The sequence below is a fragment of the Balaenoptera ricei genome, chromosome 20, assembly GCF_028023285.1.
Source record: "Balaenoptera ricei isolate mBalRic1 chromosome 20, mBalRic1.hap2, whole genome shotgun sequence".
Classification (NCBI taxonomy): domain Eukaryota; kingdom Metazoa; phylum Chordata; class Mammalia; order Artiodactyla; family Balaenopteridae; genus Balaenoptera; species Balaenoptera ricei.
The window spans coordinates 20,959,352-20,977,909 of record NC_082658.1 but is presented as its reverse complement, the minus strand read 5'-3'; the positions used below and the strand labels follow the sequence as shown (position 1 = coordinate 20,977,909).

Sequence of the window (18,558 nt, the reverse complement as noted above, 5' to 3'; positions counted from 1 at the left end):
TAAATATATTTGACTAATTGAAATAAAGCTTTTGGTTTAACTGTATTTAACATGTGGACTAAATTTCAAATTTTAGTTACTTTAATACTCTCAAATGACATGATTTTTATAAGGGAAAAATGTTCAAATACAGGAAATTAATAAAGAGAAGAAAAGACTTGAAAGATCAAATCATGCAGAGATACTTAGAGTTAAAATTTTGGTGACTGTCACTCTAGACATCTGTTGTATATATAAAGATAGAAATCTATACATTCCACATTAGTAGGATCATTCTTTATATGCTCTTCTATAATCTGCTCTTTTACTTTCATTCATTCAGAAAATCTTGATGGAGCACCCTTGATGTGCAAGGCCCAATGACAAATATGCTGCACCAGCTTAAACTGGGAGAAACTTGACATGAAAGGGAACCCAGATACACAGAGCATGAAACTGGAAATTTAGGACAACTCTACATGAGATGCCTGTTTGTTCACATCCTCACTAACCCTGAGCTTTGCTGATTTACTGAGAGCAGTTTTAAATGCTTCCTGATCAGGGAACCAAAAAGCTTAAGTTCTGGGAATGGAGAATGTAGATGCCAGAAGGGAGTCAGCGAGCTCAGAAGTCCTGGTGCCGTCCTCCCCTGCCCCTTGCCTTCCACCTTCTCTCTTTGGGGTCTTTACTAAACTAGTGGGGGGCCATCAAAGAGAGACACTGATATTCTCCATTCTTGGGGACAGACTTAATCAGCCTTTGTCTCCCTGTCTACTTTTTCTATATGCATGTTATCAATATTTTGAAACATTATGTCACATCCTTTGATCCATGGTAGGTGAGGTTGAAAGGGCTCCTGGGGATCGTGCAGTTCTACCCCCCGTCTCTCAGGCAAGGGAACACCAAGGCCCACGAGAGTGAAGGGACCTGGCCAAGTTTGCACAGGTAGTGAGGGACAGAGCTGGCTCAAACCCATCTTCTTGGGCTGTCTGATGTCCTGCGCTTCCCCAGTCCTCAGATTTGGGTACAAAGACAAGTTAGGCTGAGGAAAGTGAGCATCAAATTCCTTATTTCATGTTCTCCATATCTGGGTTCTAATGTTTGTCACTTTCCAGTGGTAACGCGATTAATGTCTCCTAGTGGCATAAGTTTTGACACTTCTTCCTCTATGCCTGCCTTCCTCTTTGAAATGTAAAGTTTTAGGAAGGCACTGTTTTAAAAAGGCAAAATAGGGAATTCCCTGGCAGTTCAGTGGTTAGGACTCAGCACTTGCAGTGCCAGGGGCCAGGTTCAATCCCTGGTCAGGGAACTAAGATCCTGCAAGCCACACAGCATGGCCAAAAAAACCCCAAAAAAGGCAAAAATAAGTTTCCCTTTTCTAATCTAATGCTGCTGAACTGTACATTTAGAAATGGTCAATTTTATGCTATGCATATTTTCCCACAATGAAAAAAAATGCCCCTTTCCTATGTCAGGGGACTGCATACAGGTGTTTATACCTGTGGTATTCCCTTCCCCTTCTCCAACTCACCTGTGTACACCCACTTAGGTAACTGGTATCTTCCTTATTTTATTGGCAGGATAACCTCATTGGCAGAATCTCAACTTCAGACCCGCCAACAAATTAAGAAACTGGAGGAGTTGCAGCAGAAAGTTAGCTACAAAGGGGATCCCATTGTACAACACCGGCCAATGCTGGAGGAGAGAATCGTAGAGCTGTTTAGAAACTTAATGAAAAGGTAACTTAGAGTCCCTGCCCCTTTCCCCCATCACCCCCGCCCTCCACCCCCCCTCCCCAAAATGTCCTTGAACAAGAGATTGGCTGACTTCCGAGGAACAGGACAGGGACTGGCCCACTGAGTTGTGTGTGAACCACTGCCCTTCTCTTTCCCTTCCAGTGCCTTCGTGGTAGAGCGGCAGCCCTGCATGCCTATGCATCCCGACCGGCCATTAGTCATCAAGACCGGTGTCCAGTTTACAACTAAAGTCAGGTGGGCCACGGAACCTCCACTTCTGGCAGATATTGTATCAAGGGTCACTCTCAGGGCCAGAACAGAGTTGGTGACCAGGGTTTTTCTTTATAGGCGTCGCAGGCAGTACTATGATGGGTATGGAATTTGTTGGCATAATATCAGCTTGCTCTCTGATTCTCCTGTCAAAAGCTAAAGAATGGTAATCTTTTTGAGGTTACCTGGGTATATTCCTATGATTCAGGCCCGTTGTATTCCTAAGATTCCAGACCTGAAGTCTTAAGCCATAGAATCTCCATCTCTCCTGCAAAAGGGGCAGAGTAATGCCAGTTATTTTTTGTTCTTCGAGCCTACTTTTCCCTGAGGATTTTAAGGGAAAGAATAAAGCTTAGTGATAATAGAAGCTAAGAGGCCACAGGGCAGGTGGGTGAGGGGCCTGCAGGTGGAGCGTTACTTTCACATTCAAGTCAGAACAGGTAAGCTGGGGTTTGCCCTTCTGCAGTGAAATTTCCCTCCTCAGAAAGGTAGTATGGTGTTAGGTTTCAGGTTTAATAGAAAGAATACCACCTGCAGAGCATGTATTCCTGTAATATTTTTCATGAAATGGTTTTCATTATCCTTTGGTGAATCTCTCACAAGTTTATCTAAGTTCTTAGTTCTTAGGCTTTCTTTCAGTCCCTTTTTGCCTGATGCTTGACTTAAAGTGAAACCCAGCAACCATGGGAAGAGGAATTTGGGATTATGACTTACCTCTTTAGAATTGAAGAGTTAACGAATTTTATATTACTTCAACTAGAAGTTGCTGGGGGAGCCTAGTGACTTTTTTTTTTAATTGGATGTTTTTTCTTTGCTCTGAAACTTTTTTTTTCTTTCTTTCTTTTTTTTTTTTTTGAAATAGATTGCTGGTCAAATTCCCTGAGCTAAATTATCAGCTTAAAATTAAAGTGTGCATTGACAAGTAAGTACTCCTTATCTTAGCTCTTTTTTTCTTTTTTTCAAACGAGGGACAGAGAAATGGGAATTTTGACAGACATCATGTGAACTTAGAGGCTTTATCTTCGTTCAGAGATCTTCGTTTCTTTAAAAAGTTTTCAAAAGCCTTGCTGAGCATTGTCATTTATGTGCCTGAACAAAACCACAAAGCTGGCGGTACAGATTTGAGTTACTATTGCTATTGTGACCTCGAGTTCCTCTTTTTCTTTATTCATTTTTTTACTTATAAATGTAATGTATGCATATTATATAAAACTGAGAATATATGGGAAAATTGATTTTTGTTGCTGTTTTGCACTTTACCACATAATGGAATCCTCTTCAGAATTTGACAGTACCTTTAAAAAATTAAAATGCCCTTCCCTCTGAAAAGATTAAAAAAGAGAAAATGTAGGTGATATAATTGTTTATCTGGAAATTTCATGAGAATGAATTGGAAAATAGTTACTAATGAAATTAGGGACTTGAGGAAGGTGGTAAGTTTAATAAATAAATAAATAAGCAAAAATTGATTACTTTAACCATAAATTAGCATCAACCAGTTAGAAATTATAATAGAAAAATGATCTCACAATAAGCAACAAAAATAAAAAATAAATGGTGATAAACTTAACAGAAATATTTAAGACCTACTTGAAGAACACTGTGAAATTTTAGTGAGGAAGTGACTTTTTAAAAGTGAGGCGATAAGTCATACTCCTGGACTGAAGACTTTTAATTTTATTATAAAGATGTTGATTCTTCCCAGTTAATATAGAACCAACCAAAACATGAATAGGATTTTTGAAAATTCTTGACTTGCTTTTCAAGTTATATCTTAGATGAAAAAAATAAGCAGAGATAGTTTTTAAAAAGGATTTGTTTATTTTTAATTGTGATAAACATAAAATTTACCATCTTAGCAATTTCAAATCTTGCCCCAAATACTTCTTTAATATCATCAAATAGCCAGTTACTGTTCAAATTTACCTCGTATTTTTTCTCAGTTGGTTTCTTTTTTTTTCTTTTTATTTTTTTATTGATGTATAGTTGATATCAACCGTTTGTAAGTGTACAGTTCAGCAGTGTTGAGTATATGGACATTGTTGTGCAACAGATCTCCAGAACTTTTTCATCTTATAAAACTGAAACTCTATATCCATTGAAGATCAAATCCCCATTTCCCTCTCCCTCCAGCGCCTGACAACCACCATTCTACTTTCCAAAAGAATTTTTTTAACAAATAAAAATTATGGGGGGTGGTATGGGAAGCTGCCTTGCCCAATATTAAAATGTATCACAAAGTTTCAGTTGCTAAATGAGTGTGTTACCAGGGCGGGAATAAACTGATCATTGAAGCAAAATCTAAAGTCCAAAAATAGACTTCAGGTTTATATAAGGAATTAATATACATTTTAATTGATAATCTTAAATTAGCGAGGAAAGGGTGGATTATTCAGTAAGTCGTCTTAGGGAAACTTGGTATTGGGGGGATTTGAGTAAGAAGTTAAACTTTTCACTGTCCATCAGAATAAATTCTAGATATATCTTAAAAGCATAGGCAAATGTATAGTATAATGGTGGTAAAAATGGCAACCACTTTTGGAAGGCAATTTGGCAGTTTCCTAAAAAGTTAAACATACACCTACCCTATGACCTAACCATTCCACTCCTAGGTATTTACCCAAGAGAAATGAAAGCATATGTCCACACAAAGGGTTGTACAGGAATCTTCATTGATAGATGAGTGTCCATCAACAGGTGAATAAACAGTTGGTGGTATATCCATACAACGGAATATTATTCACCAACAAAAAGGAATGAACTATTGATACCCACAACACAAGGATAAATCTCCAAATTAATACACTGGATGAGAGAAGCCAGACCAAGAAAAAAAGAGTACATACTTTATGTTTTCATTTATATAAAATTCTAGAAGTGCGAATGAATCTATCATGACTGAAAGCAGATCACTGATTGCCTGGGGACAGGGGTGGGTGAAGTGTGGGATTGGGGAATGGGTCACGTAAAGGCGTGGGGAAACTTGGGGATGCTGGATATGTTCATTATCTTGATTGGGTTGATGATGTCACAGGCGTGTATAGTATACATATATCAAACCTCATCAAATTGTGCATTTTATATATGTAGTTTATTATTTGTCAATTACATCAAAGGTATAATACAAAGAAAAAAGAATGTAAAAAGAAAAGTAAATATAGGCTAGACATGAGGGAAAATTTTCTGATAATGAGGACTTTATTTAAGTTCTCAAATGTGATATATGGGGAATTCCCTGGCATTCCAGTGGTTAAGACTCTGAGCTTTCACTGCCGAGGGCCTGGGTTCAATCTCTGGTCAGGGAAGTAAGGTCCCACAAGCTGCATGGCCAAAATAAATAAATAAATAAATAAAAATAAAATAAAATGTGGTATATGGAAAGGTATCTTCTGAATGGTTTAAAAGTTGATCCATTTTAATCTGTGAACTCCCACAGAATGTACTGTTTAATAAATAGTAGCTGTTTTTCTAAAAGCATAAGTGAGTATATAGCAATGGAGAAGGACTTTTTAAACAGAACTAAAATAATTTTAAAAAGAAAGGAAAACACTGAGAAATGGTGACTATATAAAAAACGAAATATTCAAAAACACAGGGAACACACTGGGAAGAATATTTCCAGCTACATCAAGGGGATGCTCTGAGTTACAGGTAACAGTAAACCTTTGCAGAAAACCCAGTGTGGCTTAAATAATAAGGAAATTTGCAACCCAGTATAACTGGAAATGCAAAGTTAGAACAAGTTTCTGACGGTGAGATCAGTGACTCAATTGATGTCATCAAGGACCCAGAATCTTCTGTCTCTCTTCTCTGCCGCCATAAGTGTCACTGGCATTCTAGGGTTCCCTTCTGGGTTGCTGCATGGTTGCTTGTGGTAGTTAAGGCCACATGCCTCCTTGCTCATGTTCAGCTGAAGCTATGGAATTTAAGTCCAGCCTGAGAGAGAATCCTTCCCAATCTGATTGAGACAGTGAAGGTCCTGTCCTCACCCCTGGACGGCTGCACTGTGGGCATGCTCTATTCTGGTGAGCTTAATGATCAGGGTCCCCTGGAGGTGGGGATGGGAAAGATACTTGACAGAGTCAAGGTTCTGTTAGGAAGAGGGGAGTAGAGTTTGGGTAGGCAACCAGCTGTGTCTACTATTTCAGCATGTATAGGATTGTTAATTTCACATATAAAATGTAATAGAGTCATGTACAGAAATCCCCAGGAGAACAGCAGTTTTTCCATCAGAATAAATTATAGGTGTTCAAAGTAGACTTTTGAAGAAACTCAGGGCCTTTTTTATTACCACTGGTTTGTGTTCTTAACAGAGACTCCGGGGATGTTGCAGCTCTCAGAGGGTAAGTTCAGCCTGGAGGCTTCCTTGTGTTCCCGTTTAACCTAACTTTGTCCTCTGACCACTCGCTCACCTATGTGGTTGGTTTTTTTCTCCTGTGATTCAGATCCCGGAAATTTAACATCCTGGGCACAAACACAAAAGTGATGAACATGGAAGAGTCCAACAACGGCAGCCTCTCTGCAGAGTTCAAACACTTGGTACACGGAAGAAGCCTGGACTCACCTTCTCCCAGGGCCTCTGGCAGGGGGAGGGGTTAGGGGAGAGCCTCACATGACAGGGGATGATCTTTGCTTTTCTTACAGACCCTGAGAGAGCAGAGATGTGGTAACGGGGGCCGAGCCAACTGCGACGTAAGTTTTGTTGGGGATGAAAGCCAACTATAGGAGGGTTTTCTTTGAGGAGGAGAGAAAAAGAGCCTTCTTACTGCCCAGAAGTAGAGACACCTGACCAGCTGCAGTCACCCCAGGCCAACATGACACATCAGAAGTCACTCATGCCTTGCAGTACTCTGGCTCGGAGCATTTCCTTGATTGTCCAGGGAGTCGGCTAGTCATTAAGGAGTGGAAAGTCCCTTGCCCACACCCATGTAGTGGAAAAGAAGCCTTCCACCTTGCCTGGGGCTTTCCAAATTCCCCTTCCAACTTCCGTGCGCTGACATGGCTTGGCTCAGCTTTTGGTGACCTGTTTTGGTCACTGAGGTGGGATGGAAGGTTTCAACAAATCCGAGTTAAACATTTTACCAAAAGAAAAAGAACAAAACAATACGAATCCCCTTATTTCTTCTCTGCCTCCCATTTATTCAGATTATTGGACTCAATGTCAGGAATAAACTTAAGGGACTTCCCTGGCGGTCCAGTGGTTAAGAATCAGGGCTTTCACTGCCAAGGGCCTGGGTTTGATCTCTGGTTGGGGAACTAAGATCCCATAAGTTGCATGGCGTGGCCAAAAAAGAAAAAAAAAGAATAAACTTAAAAAAAAAAAGGTAAATGTGACCAAAAACTAGTTTTAAATCTTTTTTATAAAACTGTGACACCCTATTCTTTTTCTGATATTTGTCCCCTGAGCTATTCTTACCCTCTTCTCTAGAACGTAGCAGGCCTTTTGAAAAAAAAAATTGAATTTATAATACTTGACAGCAGTTAAAGAGTGAGGTATGCAATGATACAGGAAAATGTATGTGGCATATTTAGGAAAAAAAGATGCAAAATAATTTGAGTAGTATATTAGTATATCTGTTTAAAAAAACTTGCACTGTATTTTGTCTATTCATGTCTGCATTACAAAATTCTAGAGGAATATCTACCAAACAGTGCTGCTGTTCTTATCCAAGGCTACTCTGTACTATCTCTGTAGTATCTGCATTTAAACTGAAAGTGTATTACTTTTGTAATTAGAAAAAGAGCATTTTAAATATGAATTGGAATTTCTAATAATTCATTGGCAATTCTCATTCAAAATAATGTCGCTATATTGCTGGTGGGAGTATAAATTTTTTCAGTCACTTTGGAAAACAATTGGGCATTATAAAAATGAACATACCCTGTAAACCAGCAGTGCCCCTCCCAGGATTTAACAATAGAGGAATCTTTGCACATAGGTAGCAGGAGATATGTACAGAATGTCAGAGCAGCCTAATTGTAAGCCCTAAATACAAACCAAGTGCCATCAGCACTAGAGTGGATAAATGATCTGCAGTATAGTCAGGTGATGGAATACTATACAGCTGTGAAAATGGAGAAATTGCAGGTGCACACAGCTACATGGATGTGAAAAGCGAGTCACAAAAGAATACACAGGGTGTGATTCCATATGTATAAGATGGAACTAAACAAACTATACCACACATACATTGGTTAGAGGTATAAATGTGGTAAAACCATAAAGAAGAGCTAGGAAATGATGAACTCAAAAGACAAAATAGCCGTTACTTCTGAGGGAGGAGGCACAGGGATGGATGGGGTTGGGAAGGGTGCCCAGAGAACCTCAGTAGTGATGGTCTTTCCCTTAAACTGGGTGGTGGGTACACAGGTGTTCACTGTTTTGTCATTCTTTGTGCCTTATGCATTTTATACATAACCTATTGGATCTCCTTAGTATCATAATAAAGCTAGTAGGAGGTCAGGTTGAGAACCATAGCACTGGAGAGTGATAGTGTAGAAGAGACCACGTGCTCCAGTTGTGTCTGTGGCCACCTGGCGGATTGCCCTTCTGGATGGTGTGGTGGCGTCAGGACTGAATACCATGCTCTCTGAGGAATAGTGTCCTCCTCCTTCTTGCAGGCCTCCCTGATTGTGACTGAGGAGCTGCACCTGATCACTTTTGAGACTGAGGTGTATCACCAAGGCCTCAAGATTGACCTAGAGGTGAGTTCTGTGACAGAACTGGGTAGGGCTGCACGCAGTGGTAATTCAGGACAAGACTTCTTCTGGTTGAGGTTTTTACTCCAGAAGGTGGAATGGTGACTCTCTGCTAAGCACTGTGTTTATTTTTGCTTCTCTCCCTCCCAAAAATCCTTAGTATCCCACCTGAGAGTAAAGTCTTGCCTGAGTGCTTAGAAGATACATGTCTACTCAGCTTTCAGCAAACTTGATATAAAAACTCGTATTTAGACATTGATCATAGGTGACTTTATAAAGTTTGGGCAAAACAGTCTTTCAACAACCAGTGTTTTTAGTATACAGACAATCATGGCATTTACATGCTCTTTCCCCAGCTTTCTTGATCTTTAAATTAAAGATACACCGGAAAAAGCAGGAACCCTGGTCTTTGATCCCTGGGGCCTCTCTGTTTAATGGGCAGGCACAGCTTCGATTCGTGGAGGGTGCCTTGCAGGTGTTGTAAACGGGGAATCCGGGGACTGTGAGTCCACCGTTAGCAAGTTAGCTTTGCAAGTTCCTGGTGATGTTCAGACAGCCGCCGAGTTCGGCATTCTTTCCGCTCTGGGTGTTGAGCGGACTCGGCCCCGCTTCTCCCTGAGGGCTGGCAGCAGGTGTGCTCCACGGCCCGTCCTTTATTCCGAACCCTGCGAGATATGGGTGAAGAGGTTTTGGAAGCCACGAGGGCCCTCTGCCCCCCCCCCCCCCCCCGCTCATTCCCCGCTCCCTCCACAGACCCACTCCTTGCCAGTTGTGGTGATCTCCAACATCTGTCAGATGCCCAACGCCTGGGCGTCCATCCTGTGGTATAACATGCTGACCAACAACCCCAAGGTGAGTCGGGCCCCCGTTTTTCCTGAGACTCCTCGGTGCCTCGGGGCTGTCACGGTACCTGGCGCAGCTCATCAGGCACCACCCTCTCATCTAAAGGAGCAAATGTGTCATTTCCAATAGAACGTGAACTTTTTCACCAAGCCCCCAATTGGAACATGGGATCAAGTGGCCGAGGTGCTGAGCTGGCAGTTCTCCTCCACCACCAAGCGCGGGCTGAGCATCGAGCAGTTGACAACGCTGGCGGAGAAACTCTTAGGTCAGCACTTCACCTCTTCTCCCCTCACCCTCCTCAGAAAAGGAATCTGGCCCATGGGGCTGTTCATTCAGAAGAGTTTACTGAGCTAGGTGCTGTGCCAGGGCCAGAACACATGTGGTCCAGCAGGTCAGGGAGTCAGGATGCAGAGGAGGTGTGCATCCTGGGGGTCGTTTTTAGGAGGCGGGAGGCAGATTTCTTTTCTCTTGGTGGCTGTCTCCCTCACCCTTCCAGGGTACTACTTTATCCAACCTTGGAAGATATTTTAAGTGCGTGTTAGAGCTAAAGGCTTGGTATCCCTGTCTGTTTCTTCAAGAAACCATAGGCTTGTTTTTAATTTTCTCCCTGGAAAAAAAGCCATAGTAGAATGTTTTGCGTGCTACCTATGCTTTGTCCTATGCTGCCACCAAATGTGACCCTGTAACTCAAGCTGTCAGCTTCTTAGTGTGTGCTGCTGGTTCCAGGACCACCACACGAGGCTAGAAAGGGCAGCTGAGCTAAACAACAACTCGGAGGGGTGGTGTGTGTGTTAAATGATGGGGTCGGGTATGGGGTGGACGGGTGCACCATATGCACACAACAGTGGCAACATTCAAATACATGAAAACCAACGGTTTCAGGGCCTATCGTGGGGCAGTTGTGCACATGTTCTGTTTGAAGAAATAAGATCTTGATTCAAAACTGAAAATTATACTACTTTATTATTTTTTTTCCTTCAGGACCTGGTGTGAACTATTCAGGGTGTCAGATCACGTGGGCTAAATTTTGCAAAGTAAGCAACCGTGTGAACTCCGTGTGTCTGCCTCACGGGAAGGGGAGGGAGAAGGGTGCTTACCTGCTGGGAGGTCGTGGAGGACGCTGGGCCTGAAGGCCCTAGGCTCTTGGTCCAGCGGCCAGTAGCACCTGCCTGAGGCTAGATGGGCCTGAGGATTTTGGTGGCACCTCACCCCTAGGAAGGAAAAGCCTGGGATGGTGGTGGACTTGGCTTTCCCATTATTCTTTTCTCCAGGAAAACATGGCCGGCAAGGGCTTCTCCTTCTGGGTCTGGCTGGACAATATCATTGACCTTGTGAAAAAGTACATCCTGGCCCTTTGGAATGAAGGGTAGGTTGGAACTCTTGTGTCTGGCAGGGTGCGCAGGTGTGACAAGTCCCCCGCTCTCCCAGCGGGCCAATAGCAGGGCAACCCTCAGCCCAAATCTTGCTGTTTCTCCTCTTTGCCTCCAGGTACATAATGGGCTTTATCAGTAAGGAGAGGGAGCGGGCCATCTTGAGCACCAAGCCCCCAGGCACCTTCCTGCTGAGATTCAGTGAAAGCAGCAAAGAAGGCGGAGTCACCTTCACTTGGGTGGAGAAGGACATCAGCGGTAAGCTTGGCTCTTCCCTACCCCACCTGGTGGTGAGCTGCTGCCGTGGCCTCTGCTGGTTTCAGGCACGTGCTGCCCCCTTGTGGGCAGAGATGGCCTTGCACCCCCCCGCCTCAGACTTGTAAGGCACATTTGGGTGATTCTTTTCTCTAAATTCTACCAGCTGGAGGATTGGCTTGCCAGTTTTGTTTTGCTGGCGCCAGGGACTAATACTTGCCTATTTAAATTTCATTCTTCATCTCCTTTCTTTCCTACCCTGTTAATATATCTTATGTAAATAGTTTATCCAAGTGTATTACCTGTGGCCCAGCTGGATAGCCTCTCCCAAAGCCAGCTGAACATTTCCCCAGTGCCAGGCGACTGGGCAGGATATTCAGGGTCTCGAGCGCTGGGTTGGCATAAGCCTTTCCCCCTTGAGGGAAAATAAGTCAGGTAGTTTTCTCCAAGATCACCTGAGTCTTCCCTTCCCGTTTCCCCTGACAGGTAAGACCCAGATCCAGTCGGTGGAACCATACACCAAGCAGCAGCTGAACAACATGTCGTTTGCTGAAATCATCATGGGCTATAAGATCATGGATGCCACCAATATCCTCGTGTCTCCGCTGGTCTACCTCTACCCTGACATTCCAAAGGAGGAGGCGTTCGGAAAGTACTGTCGGCCAGAGAGCCAGGAGCATCCCGAAGCTGACCCGGGTAGTTGTTGATTTTCCACGACAGCCGTTTAGTCCTGGGGAGAAGTGGGAAATTGTAGGATCCTGGGAGGACAGGTAGGGCAAATGCCTGAAGGACCTGGTGATCTTTATTCCTCTTTCTGGGAAAGAACTTTGTAGTGAGTGCCTTTGGGGGGGTGGCTGATGGGGTTAGAGAGAGGAGAGGAATCAGTCACCAGGCTTTGCCCTGCAAGAAGCACCAGTCTCAAGGGGGAAGCAGCAGGCACACACCCAGACATACCTAAAACACCGTGGAGAGAAAGCGAGGGCGGAATTCTTTAGAAACAGGATGCACAGCCAGCACAGCACTTCTTACAAAGCAGATGCTGGAAGGTTTGCGATTCAGACTTCAGTCTAGCGTGTTTCCTTTTCTGCATCACGGAACAATGTGAGCAACGCCAAGAGGGATGAAGAAAGGCTTTCTGGAGGAAATGAGTGTTAGCAGCGCTGGAACACGGTTTAAGAGCACGAGAGTGGTGACTGAAGGGGAAGACAGTAACTGGTGTGAGGGGCGTGGACTTGGTCCTTTGTGCAGCTCTTGAAAATAAGATGTTTTTTAATGTGCAAGAGCCCATGTGCTTATGTAAGTTACACATGCATTTTCCACACTAAACCCTCGCTCTCTAGCACCGCCGCCAGCGTGGAGGGCAGAGCCCCCTAGTCTGTTCCCGTGGGCGTCTGGGATTCGGACACTGGGTTCTCTGTCCAGATCCTGATGAGAACACTATAATTTGCTGTTCTTTGTTTTTATTTAAGTTTTCTTAATCACAGAGCCAGTAATGGTTTAAAGGGATCCTTTGAGGTTGGCTTCCCTGCCCCAGTTGCTTTGGAAAAAACTGTTTTTGTACAAAGAGCTCTCCCACACACAAACACAAACCCACCAGCTTCCTTCCCACTTTTTCACAGGAGTTCCCTGTGAGGGATCTCTTGGGGTGAGAAGAACGAGACTTGGAAGAGGGAGTTGGGGCTAATTGGCAATTGACTTTCCTTTTTCCTTTGTTCTGGGGTTGAGTCTTGGCCACACTCTAGGCGAGCGTAACTCTCACTTCCTGTTTGCCCCTTATCTCTCCTTCCACGTTGTGCTTCGGTTGGGAGATCTGTTTATCAGCCCCCATCACACTACCCTGTTCCTTCTGCAGAAGGCATTTAGGTCCAAGTGCTGGGCCCTTGACTAATTTTGCTTTCAAGGTCCAAGTTCCAAGTCTGAGGCTGCGCCCTCCCTCAAGCTTCCTGTGTGCCCGGGAGGCAAGGCCCTTTTCTGCCTGGAGACCTCAGTGTTTCCTCAGGGGCAAGACGGCAGTCACAGGAAGGGAACTAATTACCTGAGTGTTTGTCTGCCTCCTGGGGCTGGGTGTGAGCTTGGCGAATGGGTCAGCAGGTGTGGGGTGCTGGCGGGCTGCATGTGGGGTCCTCCGGAGTTGAGCAGCTGACCATTTCCTCTCTGTTCCCATCCTGAAGGTTGTTTTTTTTTTAAAGTATGAGCCCATTTTTAGAGAGCTCGTTTTATTTATTTATTTAATAATTTATTATTTATTTATTTATTTGGCTGCATTGGGTCTAAGTTGCTGCATGGGGGCTTTCTCTAGTTGCGGTGCGTGGACTTATCATTGCGGTGGCTTCCCTTGTTGCGGAGCACGGGCTCTAGGCGCACGGGCTTCAGTAGTTGTGGCGCATGGGCTCAGTAGTTGTGGCTCACGGGCTCTAGAGCGCAGGCTCAGTAGCTGTGGTACACAGGCTTAGTTGCCCCACGGCATATGGGATCTTCCCGGACCAGGGCTCAAACCCATGTCCCCTTCATTGGCAGGCGGATTCTTAACCACTGCGCTACCAGGGAGGTCTCTCATCCTGAGGGTTTTATTGTCTCTAGGAGATAAATCTGTCTCCTAGATTATCTTCCCAGGACTCTTCCCTCCTTCTTACTCAGAAGCTCACACTATTTCCTCATGGCTTGAGGGAGACATTCCTCTATAGAAATGACAAATTCCTTATCTTACAAATTAGATAAAGTACATTTACAACCTTGTACGGAGCCATAAATCAGCTTTTAGTCTTAGTTCTCCTTTGCTTCTACTGTGGCATCTCAGGCCGAAGGTGTTTTTCTCAGCAACGTTGATCACTTAGGGAATTAAACCCTTTTCTGTCTGGGGTGTCAGCTCCCCTCAGGCCTGGGCCAAAATGGATTCATAAGACACCAGAACCCTGCCTTGATAGCTTCTTTGGATTCGGTACTGAGTTAACCTATTTCTTGGCCAAAAGTAAACTCAGATGGGAGTCTAAGGGCCCCTCGGCAATGCCCTTTCTCAGGCTGTCATTGTACTTTCTGATCCCTCAGTTTCACTGTAAGCCCCAAGCTTTATAGCTGTGCTTCTCTCAGCCCACCCCACCCTGCCCCGCCCCATGCCTCCTAAGTGATTTGTTCACCTGAATCCCCCAAATTCCATGCCAGTGTCTCCGGGGCTCTTTGACCTCTTGCTGTAAGCATTTAGCACTTAAAATTCATTTATTTCAGTCTTCACTTTTCTAACTGTAGAACAAGAATCATAAATGACCAAGATGGGCCCCTCCCTCTCCCGCCTCCTTCTTATTTTATACTCAAGAGAGAAAAGGCCTTGGCCGGATCTCTTAGCTGTTGAAGACGTAAGGCCTCCTGTCACCCAGTCCAGAGCCATCCTCCCCATGGAGAGGCTCTTCTGTGTGATGTAGTTATCCAACTGGGGAGTTACTAATACCCTCACCGAAAAATGTAATAGAGGCAGATAAGTGCTGATGGGAACAGAAGGTGTCACCCTCAGCTTTGGAACTGCATTAGCCGTTTCCATGTTCTCTTAAAAACTCGGTGACTTCGGTATCTGAGCAGGACGTGGTGCCCAGACTGCGTGGGCTCAGTCCTGCATGCGGGGAACTCAATCTAAGAGATACAACCAGGCTAGAATACAATCCTCAGTCCACATACAGGCAGTTAAACTCTTTACATGATGGAGGGGAAGAATGAACACAAGGCTGGAGCTCATCTGAGCTCGGGTGGGACCAGGGTCGGCTGAAAAGTCTCAGGAAGGCTTGAGGGAAAGAACCGAGCTTCCAGCTGCAAGCACTGGAACATCAGAGTATACAGTGAGGGAGGGCAGCCCTGAGGGGAGACGGAGGTTCCAGACAATCTCTGGTCAAGGATGGAGTGAGTTTCAAGTCAGCCCTGGGGAGGCAGCCGGCTTCCCCCTGCCGGGTACCCAAGAGTGGAATCACAATCAGTAAGCCTGAGTTTTCTTTTACCCAGGTGCTGCCCCATACCTGAAGACTAAGTTCATCTGTGTGACACCGTAAGTGGCTTCCCTTCCCAATTTTGCCTCCATTTCTAATGTCCTCAGTTATCCCTGGGAACAGGACACCGGGTGAGAGTTCTCTTGTGAAGGGTTGGAACCCTCCGAGCTATGTTCAGTACTCAAAGTGACCTCGTGTGTTTAAAAAGCTTGAGCTTTTATTTTTCTGTTGGAGACCAGAGTTTGATGGCTTGTGTGTGTGTGTTTTGTTCTTTTTTTTTTTTCTCCATTGTGTCTTGTCAACCCGGCCCTTTCCCCTCCTGCTGCTCCCCATTTCCTACAGAACGACCTGCAGCAATACCATTGACCTGCCGATGTCCCCCCGCACTTTAGATTCATTGATGCAGTTTGGAAATAATGGTGAAGGTGCTGAACCCTCAGCAGGAGGGCAGTTTGGTGAGTATCTGGTTGCCGGACTCTGTCCCTGTGAGGGAAGTCAGTCCCCTTGGTGTGATGCTCCCATGTACATAACCAAGCGAGGGGCACCTGGATTGGTAGAAGGAGTTCTCGAACAGCGCTATCCTATAGAAACGCACACCCCCATGCCAGAGTAAATTTTCTAGCAGCCACGTTAAAAACAGTGAAAAGGAACAGGTGAGGTTAATTTTACAAATGTATTTTCTTTAGCCCAGTAAATCCAAAATAGTGGCATTTCTGCACGTTAGAAAAAAATGAGTGTGGGATTTCCCTGGCGGTCCAGTGGTTAGGACTGCATGCTTGCACTGCAGGGGGCATGGGGTCGATCCCTGGTCAGGGAACTAAGATCCCCGCAAGATGCGCGTGCGGTGCAGCCAAAAAAAAAAAAAGAAAAGAAAACAATGAATGAGGTTTTCTTTCGTACTAAGTCTTTGAAACCTGCCCGGCGTTTTATAACCACAGCCTATCTCGGTTGGGACTAGTCACATCCCAAGTGGCTCCAGGCTGCTGCGTTCAACAGGGCAGCCTTAGAGCTTCTTTAAACCTGGAGAGTTGGGAATGAGTTAAGGTAGGAAGGAGGCTGAGCCCTTCCAGAAGGGAGGAGAGAGAATCTGGATTCTCTGACCCCATCTTGACGACCAAGGGGCAGGGGCAGGGGCAGGAGACTAGATGGCAGTGGCGGCCTGAGCCTCTGTGCCCCGGAAGGCTAGGGGTGTGGGCCCCGCCAGCTGTAGAGCCCAGGCGACTGAACTGGCTCTCCCTGTGTGTCCCCCCCAGAATCCCTCACGTTCGACATGGAGCTGACCTCGGAGTGCGCTACCTCCCCCATGTGAGAAGCCGAGGACGGAAGCTGCAGAGAGAGGTGACGGAGGCACCGACACGTGTTCCACCAGCCCTTAAACAGCCCAAGCCCAGATCAACTCAACTCCCAACTCTGTGGTTCCAGATTTTTTTTTCGTCTCTCACTTTGGCTATCTTTGAGCAATCTGGGCACTTTTTAAAAATAGAGAAATGAGTGAATGTGGGTGATACGCTTTTATCTAAATGCAAATAAGAATGCGCTCTCTGAGGCTGTGATCAGGGGATGTGGAAGGGATGGCGAGAGGGAGAAAGAGGAAATGTCTTTTTTTGCCCCCCTGCCCGCTTTTCTCAGCAGTTTGTTGTTGTCATTGTCAGACAAGTGCCTCTGGTGCCAGCGGCATCCCTCTGCCTATTTCTGTAAGCTAACGCCACAGCTGTCTCTAGCTACATCCTCCTGGCATTGCACTTTTAACCTTGCTGACGTTCAAATAGAAGATAGGACTTTCAAAGCCCCTAGGTTTCTTTTTAAACTTAAAAAAAAAAAAAAAAAAAGTTTTTTAAAGGGCAAAAAAACACTGTATCGGCATAGCCTTTTCTGTATTTAAGAAAACTCAGTTAATTTCCTCCTTGGTGCTTTCGGCATTCAGCTTTCTTCAGGCTGATAATTTATATAAACCCTGACATGAGCTTCAGATCCAGCCCTTAACAGACATCTGAAGATGTGGCTTGGCCTTTGGTTTTCATATAGGAAGGTTGAAGGAGACCCTAAACATTTTAGACTTTTTTTGATAAACAAAGTTTTTATTTTCCCCTTTCACCTACTGGCCTATTAGTAGGTGAGGCTGAGCAGAGGGGCACTTTCAACCTGCTCGCCTTTCCTCCCCAGACTTCGCCCCTGTTTCCGAGCCTGCGTGGTTTCTGTGGGTGCCTTCTAAGGGATGGGATGATTCTTCCTCCCCCCCAGTTTACCTGAGCCCCTCTTGTGGCGTGGCTCCTTCCCACGTCTAAAGGTCCCTTGTCCTGTTTGCTTTAGGCATCCTGGTCTCAGGACCTCCTGGAATAAGAGGGAGAGAGTTACAGGTCGAACATGAGTCAGACCGTGGGGCCCCAGTCAAGGGTCTAGTTGAGCTCAGGGAATATGGTTCTTATCCCAGTTTCTTGGTGATTTCCTGCAGCACCTGTAATCACTTCTTCACTTGGTTAAGCCAGGGGCGGAGGCTTAGTGATAAGCTCGAGGTCTGTCCCTCACGTGAGGGAGTGTACACCCCAGCCTTCCCCCAGCGCTGGTGACCGTCTCCTCCACATGGGGGCCCCCGCGGTGAGGCAGAACAACTCGCATTTTCTGTGCATCTCAGAACACTTAGTAGCATGAGAGGTGGTCTCTGATATGGGGCCTCCTCAGACCCAGAGGCACGGCCAGATTGGGTGGTCCATAACCACCTTGTCTCGGTCGACCAGAGTTTCTAGGGAATGCTATGCGTTACACCCAAATTTGCCAGTTTTTGAAGGAAGGGCATGAGACTTTCTCTCCAAGACAGACAGAGGTTGATAGGTAGTACGGAGCAATCTCCCTTTAGCAACATTCTCTAGATCATATCTAGCTTAACTCGAGGGACCTCGGGTGAGGATCCCGGCTTCGCTGGAGCAGAAACTAAAACCCCGTGGCTTTTAGGTCGCATGTGTTTCTGGTTTTAACCCTGATTATAGCAAAAGCCCTGAGAGGAGCTGAGACTTGTTTTGGCCCCTCCCTTAAAAAAACCCAGTCCTCCAGGACCTGCCTGCCTGACCCCTGCCCAGCCGAGGGATTCCCATGGATGCCTAAGCTACCCACACGGTGGTTTGTGAGATGCTGTCCTGACCACTGCATTCAAATTCCAATGTATACTTACTTAATAGTGTAAAAATTTATATTATTGTGGGTTTTTTCTTTTCTTTTTTTTTTTTTTTTTTTTGTATATTGCTGTATCTACTTTACCTTCCAGAAATAAAAGTTATATAGCAACCGTCTGCTGGCATGGCAGCTCTGTCTGGCTGGAGGCTCGGGGTGGGCCCTCTTCCCCTGCTTCAGTTCTGAAGGGGTCTTACAGGCTGAGCCTGGGTCTTGAGAGGAGGTGGTTGACCCCGGTCCCGGGCTGGTGGCCTTAGCCTCTCATGCCTGAGT

General features: G+C 45.2%; 1 protein-coding gene across 6 annotated transcripts in view; it reads left to right on the top strand.

Moving 5' to 3' along the window:
* Positions 1–18,404, top strand: part of STAT3 (signal transducer and activator of transcription 3) — a 65,573-nt gene extending 47,169 nt beyond the window's left edge. For 3 of the 6 annotated variants that reach the window (XM_059908516.1, XM_059908514.1, XM_059908519.1), the window contains 16 exons: positions 1,560–1,718; positions 1,878–1,970; positions 2,848–2,907; positions 6,299–6,328; positions 6,431–6,524; positions 6,630–6,677; positions 8,607–8,690; positions 9,438–9,536; positions 9,657–9,792; positions 10,509–10,561; positions 10,799–10,893; positions 11,016–11,155; positions 11,639–11,851; positions 15,137–15,179; positions 15,463–15,575; positions 16,374–18,404. In XM_059908516.1, coding sequence (XP_059764499.1) covers positions 1,560–1,718; positions 1,878–1,970; positions 2,848–2,907; positions 6,299–6,328; positions 6,431–6,524; positions 6,630–6,677; positions 8,607–8,690; positions 9,438–9,536; positions 9,657–9,792; positions 10,509–10,561; positions 10,799–10,893; positions 11,016–11,155; positions 11,639–11,851; positions 15,137–15,179; positions 15,463–15,575; positions 16,374–16,429 — 1,516 coding nt within the window. In that variant the 3' untranslated portion in view covers positions 16,430–18,404. The remainder of the gene's footprint in view (positions 1–1,559; positions 1,719–1,877; positions 1,971–2,847; positions 2,908–6,298; positions 6,329–6,430; positions 6,525–6,629; positions 6,678–8,606; positions 8,691–9,437; positions 9,537–9,656; positions 9,793–10,508; positions 10,562–10,798; positions 10,894–11,015; positions 11,156–11,638; positions 11,852–15,136; positions 15,180–15,462; positions 15,576–16,373) is intronic. The other 3 variants (XM_059908518.1, XM_059908517.1, XM_059908515.1) reach the window with 3 other exon arrangements.
* The last annotated feature ends 154 nt before the right edge of the window (positions 18,405–18,558 follow it).